At 36.9% G+C, this 12,294-nt stretch overlaps 1 protein-coding gene across 1 annotated transcript; it reads left to right on the plus strand.

Moving 5' to 3' along the window:
• Positions 1–3,320: 3,320 nt before the first annotated feature.
• Positions 3,321–4,493, plus strand: LOC135232783 (putative olfactory receptor 2B8). Its single transcript, XM_064293814.1, has one exon. It carries the CDS (start codon positions 3,321–3,323, stop codon positions 4,281–4,283), a length of 963 nt encoding a protein of 320 aa, XP_064149884.1. The 3' UTR covers positions 4,284–4,493.
• The last annotated feature ends 7,801 nt before the right edge of the window (positions 4,494–12,294 follow it).

Below are 12,294 nucleotides of genomic sequence, written 5' to 3' on the forward strand. Positions count from 1 at the left end.
GTTATTATACCAGTTAGGGAGCGCAAGTGGTACAAAGAGATATATGTTTCACTTGTTTCCAAGACCAAATTAATTATGCACCTCGCTCACAATTGTGTCCTATTCTACTGAAGAAAAGATAAAAGGCATTTAATACTATTAAAGAAAACATGAGGAAAAGCTTTTTGAATGGTTGCTGTGAGATACTTGTTTAGGTGAGTAAGATATAAAAAATACTTTCTGAATACACCTCTAGGTTAGATGCTTAGTTTTCAAAATTGACCACAATGTAATAAAAGCCATTCTTCTGCTTTTTTTTTTTAATAATTTTTATTGTGCTTTAAGTGAAAGTTTACAAATCAAGTCAGTCTGTCACATGTACGCTTATATACACCTTACTACATACTCCCATTTACTCTCCCCCTAATGAGTCAGCCCACTCCCTTCTTCCAGTCTCTCCTTTCGTGACCCTTTTGCCAGTTTCTAACCCTCTCTCCTCTCCCATCTCCCGTCCAGACAGGAGATGCCAATACAGTCTCAAGTGTCCACCTGATGCAAGTAGCTCACTCTTCTTCAGCATCTCTCTCCAGCCCATTGTCCAGTCCCTTCCACATCTGATGAGTAGTAATAAAAGCCATTCTTAACAGTATTCTTTCCAGAAAACTTCGTTAAAACCAGAATGTTTCTTTTTTTTTTTTCCCCAAAAGGAATAGTGAATATTATCCTTTGAAGAGAAGGAAGTTAGAGCTGGTCATGGAATAATTTTGAATTAGGTGAAATCTGGCTTTGGTGACCTGTTATTTCTCCTTTCATTGCCTTGGTACAATTCATGTTGCCTTCTTAGGTCTGGAAGTTCTCCTATGCTGTCCAAATTACTACCTAAGCATATATGTTTCCATATGCTATAGAATGACCTCTTTTTCCACAAAAAATTATTCTCAAATTTGTATCAAATCGCAATATGAATGGTGAATGATATATACCTGGGAGCAGTATAAGATGTAGCAGGACTATACATTAACCTAAAGGAATTAAACATAATTTTTCCATGTCACCTATCAAATAATAGTTATTTGTACTACAGATTATATATCCAGGATATTTGCTTAAGGAGAAATTGCCAGAAAAAAGAATATTTTTATTTTTATCACTAAAAAGATAGCAGCATTTCCCTTATTCTTTTTAATTCTTGGAGGTATTTAAATTTTTTTGGTATGAAAGATTTCATTCATATTTATATAGTAATCTTTTGAGATTATACATTTATTTAGGAACTGTTCACTTTATGAAGTCAATCTTAATAAGATTTTTAAATAATTGGATCTCAGGACAGTAATTATCTGTAAGTTGTGCTGATATGGTTCATTCTTTCCATTTTGACTTTTTATTTCATTTTATTGTTTCATTGTGCTGGCTAGAAACCAGCTCACTATTCTTCCCAGGGCATAATTCTACTCTGTCATTTGTAAATTCAAACAAAAGGTTGACCTTGAATTCTAGCTTACAGATATTTGGAGATGACAGATTTTGGATTTTTAAAAACTAGTATAAAATGTTATAAAGGAAATAAGTTGCTAAGTGAACCCAGGTTTACTCATTAATTCTCATGGCCAAGTACAATACAGTGTTCAGGAGCCCAGGGTTTTCTCTGAGGCGGATCCGGAGCCTGATGCTTGCTCTTCACTAGCTGTGTGACTGTAGGGAAACTATTCAGCCTTCTGTAACTCAGGGTCCTTGTCTATAAAATGAATACGACTAGTGAATGTGTGAGAATTAAATGAGATACTAGATGTAAAATGCTTATAAAAGCCCTTTACTCATAGAATCATTCCACAAATGATTGTTTCCGTAATTATTTTAATACTAATACATTTGTGTGACACACATAGTTCAATGTTTGAATACAAACATTATCACTTGAATTATATATTATATAGTTGTTTTACTCAGATGAGGAAAATGAAGCATATAGCCAGAGTGTGTATGTGTATGTGTAGTATTACATATTTGGTAATTGTCACCACCAGGGCTCACACCAGAGAATTTGTTTAAGGTTTTTCACAGATTTTTCCATTTTGATACATAAAATCCAAGTGCAGGTGTGTTTTTTCAGGAAACAGAGCATTACATTATACTGAAGCTTTATTACAAGAAAGCCTGTTTTGAGCATTTTTCTACCTGCCTGGAGGTGTGGTCAAATGAAATAAATGGTGAGATCACTGTAGAAACTATAAACACCTTTGTGGTTCATGTTATTGGATACAAATATATATTCTTTGATATAAATATTTTCGACATAAACGATGTAAGTAAAAATATTTGTGCTATTCATCCTAGCTACATTGATACCTAATTGTTGTCGTTAGTTGCCATTGAGTCCATTCTGACTCATGATGACCCCATATGTTACAGAGTAGAACTGCTTGGTTGTAATCTTAATGGAAGCAGATCACCAGACCTTTTCTCTTGTGATAATGCTGAGTGGATTTGAACCACCAACCTTTAGGTTAGCAGTAGAGTGTAAACTGTGCCCCCCAGGCACCTTCCTTGGCTATATATTATAATAAATAAACTCTATGAATGTACTCCATTGGGTCTTTGGAATTTTATCCATATTAATTTAAGAACAGTAAGCAGAAAGGAGAAATATGTAATTTACCTTCTCTTACTGATAATGCCTTTCATAGATGGTAATTTCCATCTAAGGAACCCTGGTGGTGCAGTGGTTAAGCTCTCAATTGCTAACCAAAAGGTTGGTGGTTCAAACCCACGAACCGATCAGAGGGAGAAGGGTGTGGCAATCTTCTTCCACAGTTCCACTCTGTCCTACAGAGTCACTGTGCATTGGAATCCCCTTATTGGCAATGATTTTTTTCTTTTTTTTTAATTTCCATGTGCTGTAATAGAAATGCACTAAAAAGCAGACAGGCAGTGAAGTGTGTTGAATGAAGTTAAGTTAGAAACTATATTGAGTAAATTAGAGATTTAATGATGCTCCAATGAAGTATCGGTGTTTTTCAATCTTATCAAATCCAACACGTTTTTATAACAAACTCTTTACTATCTTAACTTTTCTAATACCTCTTCACTTTGTGAACTTTGAGTTTACTAAATGGAACTCATAGATACAGTTTTCAAAATGCAGATATATAATTATTACTCTTCGTTTTTCAATGTGAGGCAATAAAGGAAAACTCATTGCCGATTTGATTTGTTTCAGGATCCCCTATCCAGTTCCTCTGTTGAACATGGGTTCATGAGCCAACGTTAAATTATAAGCATAGGATAACAAGACTCCCAAAATTCTGACCTTGGTGTTCCCAGCAAGTAGTGTCACTGCAATGAGAAGATTCAACAACACCTTCCATCGCCCCACTGGCTTTGTCCTGGTGGGTTTTTCAGAATGGCCCAGGCTAGAGATGACCCTCTTTGTGTTTATCTCCATCTTCTACATAATGACCCTCCTTGGGAATTCAGCCATCATAATCTTGTCTCGCCTTGATCCCAGGCTTCACACTCCCATGTACTTCTTTCTGGCTAAACTTTCCTTTTTTGACCTCTGCTATACCATCTCAACTGTCCCCCAAATGCTGGTAAATATCCAGAGCCCCTGGAGAAACATCAGCTACATGGGCTGCATAGCTCAACTTTTCATCTTTCTTGGCCTAGGATCCACTGAATGTGTACTTCTTTCGGTAATGGCCTTTGATCGTTACGTAGCTATATGCCAACCTCTCCATTACACGGTTATCATGCATTCTCGGCTATGCCAACAACTGGCAGCAGTGGCTTGGATAACAGGTTTTAGTAACTCCTTGGTGCAGACAGTGTTAACTTTCTTGTTACCTCGCTGTGGTCAATATCGGGTAGAGAATTTCTTCTGTGAGGTTTCTGCTATGCTTCAATTATCATGTGTTGATACGTGGATCAATGAAGTGGAGATGTATGCAGCTGTGGTTGTGATAAAAGTTATCCCAGTTGGATTAATTCTATTTTCCTACATCAATATTGTCAGAGCTTTAGTGAGGATCCAGACCTCTGAGGGTCAAAAGAAGGCCTTCAACACATGTGGGTCTCATCTGCTGGTGGTGATTATGTTCTATGGCTCAGCCATTAGTGGTTATGCGTATATGGCACCCAAGAGTAGCTCAGCCAAATTGAAGGGGAAGCTTCTTGCACTCTTCTATGGACTCATAACTCCAATGCTCAACCCTCTTATCTATACCCTGAGAAACAAGGATGTTAAGGGAGCAGTAAAAAAGCTACTAGGGAGAGAACAAGACCAAGGGTGGAACATGGCTTAGGAGCATATAGTCTTCTCACAGTTCACATTCTGCCTTCTCATCTTTCAGAACATCTTTTGTTAACTCCCTTTATTCTCTCCCCTCTCCCACTCAAATTAATTGTAACTATTTTCACCTATGCCTTTCTTAGAAAGTAAAAGATTGATTATTCTCCCCCAAAAGTAATGAAAAATAAAAAGTAAAACAGTTGTCCTCAAGTCAATTCCCACTCTTGGAGACTCCATGTGTGTCAGCAGAACTGTGCTCCAGAGTTTTCGATGGCTGGTTTTTCAGAAGTAGATCCCCAGGTCTTTCTTCTGAGGTGCATCTGGATGGACACAAACCTCCAAACTATTGGTTAGCACCACCCAGGGATTCCACAAGTAATGAAACAGAGTTCTAAAAACGGATAATGAGTTTTTATAGATTTTAGTAAAATATTACATTTTTTGTTAATATATGCTGTCTTTTCTAATGAAGTTTTTAAATTTATAACCAAATATGACTTTTTGTTAAAACTAATGGTTAACATAATTATCCTGAGATTTGTTAAAAAGGAGAAAGTTGATATGACTAAATTATGTCACAAAATTAGCAGAAAGCACCCATAGACAATTAAGAAGTCACTTCATTTCCTATTTGTATATTCTTTTTTTTTCTGATGTTGTCAGTATAACTGTTGTATGTCTAATCTTATTTAACCGCTATTAGGATGTGACATTCTCAGAGGGCCAGGTGCATGCTGTGGTTATCTATACTGTTCTGGAGAACTAGGATTGCACATAAAAACAGCTCTGTGTAATGCCGCTCCTTGTTTGTTTACTTATTTAATCCTTCAAGCAGCCTCTTTTAGCATGTGTCTCTAACTCTACATCTAATTCTACAGAGGTTTTCCCTCATGGCTAGCATATGGAGAATGTATGTTTCTTAGTAATGACCTTTGGTCTCAAAACTTTTTGTTGCGTAATCAGTATGTATATATTTCTTCTTGGTGCTGAATCATTTTTATCAGCATTAAAATAGCTATTCTCAGCAGGGCAATTGGAAGAATAACAATTGTAACTCTAAACTGAAAGGTAAGAAGTCACAGAGTTTTCTTTTTCTATGCATAAAAAAAAATGAATGTTGTTGATGTTTTGTGCAGTTGAGTCAATTATAATTCATAGCAACCCTATTTAACCCTACATAACTGCCTCATAGAGTTTCCTAGGCTGTAATTTTTATGAAAGTAGATTGCCAGGTCTTTTCTTCCTTGGAGCCACTGGCGTGTTCAAACCACCAACCTTTCAGTTAGCAGCTGAGCCCTTAACCATTTTGCTATCAGGCTGTGCCACCAGGGCTCCTCATTTCATCCAGCAACCATCATACAATAATATAAAAAAATGCAAAAATAGGGTATTGGGATACCAGAGTAGATATCCCCAGTACCCTTTGTTTTACAGACTCTACATTATTATATGATAATTTCTGGATGAAAGGCCTACCTCTAGGAAAAGGTGTCTGGACTTGACACAATTTAGAGTCTCTTGCATGTACTATAAACATAATCCAAGTGTATAAAAGATCATCCTCATCTTATTTTCTTACCTTCTTGGACAGATTCTGATGTTCATATTGGGAATAGAGGAGAAAGAATAAATTGAACAATCACATAGGTAAATTTACAGTAGAAAACAGGAAAAAGCATCTACCCTCAAAGAATGTAATACAATAGGTCATTTTATCAATGGTGACATACATTTGTTCTTTCTAGATATGTTTTGGCAGTATATGTATGGTTTATTTCTGCCCAAAGAGTATGGAAAATGGGCTGCTTGAAGATGTGATCAAATGCCTATCCTCTTCTGAGTAATATTTACACAACTAATTTTTCATGCTCTATCTCGAAACTTTAGTATTTTAATACTGTGAAAACATAAATTTCCTTGCTTTGTCCATTATATATATATATTTGTACAGTATTTCAGAAGCCTATACAGAAGATGAACTTAGATTTCAAATATTACAAACATCACGGTCTCAACTCCTCTCTAGGGGAACTTTAGTATCCATCTTTCTTCAAGCACTCCATACAGTATTTTGGAGTATTTGCAGTTGAAACATAGTGGGAAACAGATTTTATGATTAACTCTAGGTTTTCCAAATACCCTGATTTCTGGATTCTATCTTTATTGGAATGAAAGTCAATGTTCAAGTGAAAGGAGTGTTAGTTATCATTAGATTGAGTTAGCTAAGTTGTTTGATAGAATTAAAGAGAAAAATGAGTTAATTTAACTGCTATTTGCAGACCTGGTATTCAACGAATACACAAAGACAAAGTCTGTTGTGCAGTGTCTGTTCTGATTCGGCATCCATTGTGATTTTTCACTGTATAAGTGATGCCAAAATCCAAAAACCAAAACCCGTTGCCATAGAGTTGATTCTGACTCGTAGTGATCCTGTAGGACAGAGTAGAACTGCCCCATAGGGTTTCCAAGGAGCGGCTATATTTTGAATGTCACCCATGAATGCATATTCTTGTTGTGTGCCATGAAGTTGGTTCTGATGCAGTGTGACCCTATATGACAGAATAGAACTGCCTTATAGGTTTCCAAGGCTGTAATCTTTACGGAGCAGATCATCAGGTCTTTTCTTCCCCAGAGCCTCTGGGTATGTTCAAACCTCTGACCTTTCAGTTACCAGTCGAGCTCTTAACCACTGTACTGCCAGGGCTCCTTCCTTGCGCATGTATGGACCAGTATTTTGGGGTTCCATCTCTTACATATAACCAAAAAACCAAACCCATTGCCATCAAGTTGATTCCAACTTACATATGGACACTGCAAAAAAAAAAAAAAGTTGTCGTCAAGTCAATTCTGACTCATGGAGACTCTGTGTGTGCCAGAGAGAACTGTGCTCCATAGGATTTTCAATGGCTGATTTTTTGGAAGTAAATAGCCAGGCCTTTCTTCCAAGGTGCCTATGGGTGAACTCAAGCCTCCAACGTTTTGGTTAGCAGCCCATTGTGTTAACCATTTGTACCACCTCAGGACTGCATGTCAATAATAACTCTGAGCAATTTTCATTAAACACGTTTGTTCCTCAAGATTGTGTTGGTTATTGTAATGCTTAAGTGGTAATCTTGTCCCAAATTTCAAGGATAATACTTTTGCAGGAAATTTATAAATACTCTTTATCAGATGAAGGAAGTTCCCTTCTATTGCTGATATGCTAAGTGTGTTTTTATCTTATTGTGAATGGATGTTGTATTATATCAAAACTTTTTCTGCATCTATTGAAATGATTTTCCTCTATTTTGCTAATAAAGAATATTGCATTGATTGAATTTTCAACATTAAAACAATCTTGCACTTGAATGAAATCGCCTTGGTTATGATCTATTTTTTTGTTGCTATATTGCTATTTCAAACCTCTAATAACTAACCTAGGATTTTTGCATTATATCCACGAAAGGATGGGCCTGTAATTTCCCCTCTTGAACAAAGCTGGATGACTTGCAGTACTTAAAATTCAGATTCATTACAAAGAAACAGCAATTAAGACAATGTGTTATTAATGTAGGAATATATACAGAGAATAATAAAACGTCATAGAGAATCCAGATACAGACCCACATGAGTCTGGACTCTAGATATATAGCAAATTTGGCACTTCACTAAGAGAAGAGGGAAAAAGGCAGCCTTTTAATGAAATATAAAATAATTGATACTTTGTCAATTGGATAAACCATGTAAAATAAATATTAATGCATATCTCAAAAATTACTTCCATGTAGACATAATTGTGCTTTGTAAAACAATAAACCATCTGGAAAATAATGTTGGAGAATATCTTCATTTTCTTGGGGTTGAAAAGTTTTTTTTTTTTTTAATTTTTAAGTGATGCAAAAATAGCACTAGCCATAAAGGAAATGATTGACAAATTGGACTTCATCAATATTAGAAACTTCTGTTAATCACAAGACATCATTTTTGTTGTTGTTAGCTGTTGTCAAGAGGGCTCCCAACTCATGGCAACTTTATGGAAACAGTTCAACAGGCCTTTCTTCCATGAAGCTGTTGAATGAGTTGAAACTGTCAACCTTTATTTTTTAAGCTATATATATATTTGCACTTTAGATGAAGGTTTACAGAACAAACTAGTTTCTCATCAAACTGTACACATATTGTTTTATGACATTGGTTAACAATCCCAAGACACGTCAACACTCTCCCTTCTCAACCTTGGGTTCCCTATTACCAGCGTTCCTGTCCCTTTGTCTAGTCCTTGTCCCAGGGCTGCTGTGCCCCTCTAGTCCCATTTTATTTTATGGGCCTGTTCACTCTTTGCCTGAAGGGTGAACCTCAAGAATGACTTCATTATTGAGTTGAAAGGGTTCCTGGGGGCCATACCCTCAGGATTTCTCCATGCTCTGTCAGGGCAGCAAGTCTGGTCTTTCTTTTTGGAAACTGCCAACTTCTAGATTAGCAGCTGAAGGTAAACCCCTTGGGCCACCCAGCCTCCTTCAAGATATCATTAAGAAAGTGGAAGTGCAAACCATAGAGTGGAAGAAGATGTTTAGAATACTTATAACTTAAAAGGCTAAACCAGAGTATATTAAAAATACCTGCAAATACAGAAAAGAAAGACAGACAACCTAACAGAAAAATGTCCTAAAATCTTCAACAGGCACTTCCCGCCAGGTATTGTCGAAAGCATGCTACGCTCATTTTTTTTTTTTTTTTTTACAGCAACATGTTAAAAAAAAAAAAAGGCACAGCCGCACTTATAAAAATACCTCAGGGGGGATGGAGAGTATGGCTGGCAAACTAACATAGAAGCTGTGCTTTATTTGTGTAAAAATACAGTATACACTTACCAGAGTATGTAAAGGAAGACAGGCTGATAATTATCTTAGTGGTTAACCTTGGGATTATACTTTACCTCTCAAACTTTCAAAAATCTATTTTTAATTAATACCACCTTAAAAAAATTTTTTTTTTTTTTTAGTACCACCTCAGCTTCAATAATATATGCAAACTCTGCCCCTATACAGCTTTGCCACTGGTGCTTTAGGCTGTTGTTGCAACTTACATTGTAAGCCCATCACCATAGGTAGCGAATTATTGCTTTATGTGTTCCTTTTAAATCATATAGAATTTAAAAACAAAAAACAGAGGCATTACAAATCAAAAGTACAATCATACTAGCTTTTGTATTTGCCTATGTACTTGCCTTTCAGTGATCTTTATTTCTTTGTGTAGCTTTGAGTTGCCAACTAGTGCCCATACACTAGTCTTTTCAACTGAAAGACTCCCTTTAGGTTTTTTTGTAGGCAGGTATCCTAGCGATGAACTCCCTTAGGTTTTGTTTATCAGGGAATGTCACAATTCTCCTTCATTTTGGAAGGATGATATTGCTGCATATAGAATTCTTGGTAGACAGTTGTTTTTTCTTTCAGCACTTTAAATGTCATCCCACTGTCTTCTGGACTCCATGGCTTCAGATGAGTAATTGCATCTGAAGCCCTGGATAGCCTTTGTGTTTATCCTTCTTGGAGTTTGTTGAACACTTGGATGTGTAGATTCATATCTTTTACCAAATTTGGGGAGCTTTCAGTCATTATTTCTTCTAATATTCTTTTTTTTTTTACGTATTAACACAAATTATTTGTTCTTGTGGAAAAATATACATAACAAAACATTTGCTAATTCAAATATTTTTACACTTGTAAGTCAGTGACATTATGTTCATCATGTTGTGCAGCCATCACCACTCTCCTTTTCCAAATTATGCCACCACCATTGACAGAAACTCAGTGCCCCTTTCACTCTCCCTCCCACCCCTCGTAACCACTAATGAACTTTGGTCTCTGTACATTTGTCTGGCTGTTTTTTAAGTTCTGCTCTTTATCATTGGTTTTCAGCAATTTGACAATGAAGTGCCTAGGTGTGAATTTCTATGAATTATCTTGTTTGGAATTCACTGACCTTCTTTATTTCATTTTATTGTTCTTTAGATGAAGGGTTACAGAGCAAGTTAGTTTCTCATTAAGCAATTAATACACATATTGTTTTGTGACATTGGTTGCTATCTTAGTCATCTAGTGCTGCTATAACAGAAATGCCATAAACAGGTTGCTTTAACCAAGAGAAATTTATTCTTTTGCAGTCTAGTAAGCTACAAGTCCAAATTCAGGGCATCAGGTCCCAGGAAAGCTTTTTCTTTCTATCAGCTCTGGAAGAAGTTCTTTGTCATCAACCTTCCCCTGGCCAAGGAGCTTCTCAGTGCAAGAACCTCCGGTCCAAAGGACAAGCTGTGCCCCAGGAGCTGTTTTCTTGGTTGGATGAAGTCCCTATGTCTTTCTGCTTGTTTCTCTCTTTTATATCTCAAAAGAGAATGGCTTAAGACATTATCTAATCTTGTAGATCTTGTCAATATAACTGCTGCTAATCCATCTCATTAACACCATAGTGACATGTAGGAAATATATAACACAGGGAAATCACATCAGATGACAAAATGGTGGATAATCATACAATACTGGGAATCTTGACCTAGTCAATTTGACAAATATTTTGGGGGGACACAATTCAATCTATGACATTTGCCAACCCCGTGATGTGTCAACACTCTATCCTTCTCTGCATTGGGTTCCCCATTTCCATTTGTCCAGCTCTCCTGTCCCCTCCTACCTTCCTGTCCTTGCCCCTGGGCTGGTGTGCCCATTTAGTATCATATACGTGGTTGAGCTACGTGTCTTATTGTTTGTCTAATCTTTGGCTGAACGGTGAACCTCAGGAGTGACTTCAGTACTGAGTTAAAAGGGTGTCTGGGCCCATACTCTCAGGGTTTCTCCAGTCTCCTTCAGACCAGTAAGTCTGATCTTATTTTGTGAGTTTGGATTTCATTCCACATTTTTCTCTAGCTCTGTCTGGGACCCACTATTGTGATCCCTGTCAGGGCAGTCATTGGTGGGAGCTGGGCACCACCTAGTTGTGCTGGACTCAGTCTGGTGGAGGCTGTGGTAGTTGTGGTCCATTAGTCATTTCAACTATTCTTTCCCTTGTGTCTTTGGTTTTCTTCATTCTCCCTTGCTCCAGACAGGTTTTAAGCAGTGAAGTATCACAAGCTTTTAAGATTCCAGAAGCTACTCACCAAAGTAGGAGTAGAACATTTTCTTTATAAACTATGTTATGCCAGTTGAGCTAGGTGTCCCCTGAGACCATGGTCCCCAGCCCTCAGCCCAGTAATTCGGTCCCTCAGGGAATTTGCATGTGTCAATGAAGCTTCCATGATCATCCCTTGATCAAGTTGTGCAGACATCCCCAGTATAGAGTTGACCCTATTTTTTCTTCTATGATCTATATAGTTTTTGGTTTTATATTTAGGTCTTTGGTCCATTTTGAATTAGTTTTTGTGTATAGTGTGAGGCATGGGTCCTGTTTTATTTATTTATTTTTTTATAGATGGACATCCAGTCTTGCCAGCACTATTTGTTAAAAAGATTGTCTTTTCCCCATTTAATGCACTTTGGACCTTTCTTAAAGATCAGTTGACCGTAGGTGGATGGGTTTAAATCTGGGCTCTTGATTGTGTTTCATTGGTCACTGTGTCTGCCGTTGTACCAGTACCAGGCTGTTTTGACTACTGTAGCTGTATAGTAGGTCCTGAGGACAGGTAGCACATGTTGTCCTACTTTATTCTTTTTATTCAATAGTGTTTTACTTACCCAGGGCCTCTTCCCTTTCCATATGAAGTTAATGATTAGTTTTTACACCTGGTTATAGAATGAATGCTGTTGGAATGTGGAGCTGGATTGCATTATATTTGTTGATTGCTTTAGGTAGAATTGACATTTTCACAATGTTGAGTCTACCTATCCATGAGTATGGTATGTTTTTCCATTTATGTAGGTCTTGTTTGGTTGTTTGCAGTAGTGTTTTGTAGTTTTCTTTGTATAGGTCTTTTATAGCCCTGGTTAGATTTATTCCTAAGTATTTTATTTTTTTAGGGGCTATTTATTATAAATGGTATTGCTTTCCTGGTTTCT

The sequence above is a fragment of the Loxodonta africana genome, chromosome 1 (genome assembly GCF_030014295.1).
Source record: "Loxodonta africana isolate mLoxAfr1 chromosome 1, mLoxAfr1.hap2, whole genome shotgun sequence".
In the NCBI taxonomy this organism is placed as follows: domain Eukaryota; kingdom Metazoa; phylum Chordata; class Mammalia; order Proboscidea; family Elephantidae; genus Loxodonta; species Loxodonta africana.

Excerpts from the sequence above, each read along its gene's own strand:
- LOC135232783 (XM_064293814.1), top strand. The coding sequence starts at position 3,321 with ATGAGAAGATTCAACAACACCTTCCATCGCCCCACTGGCTTTGTCCTG.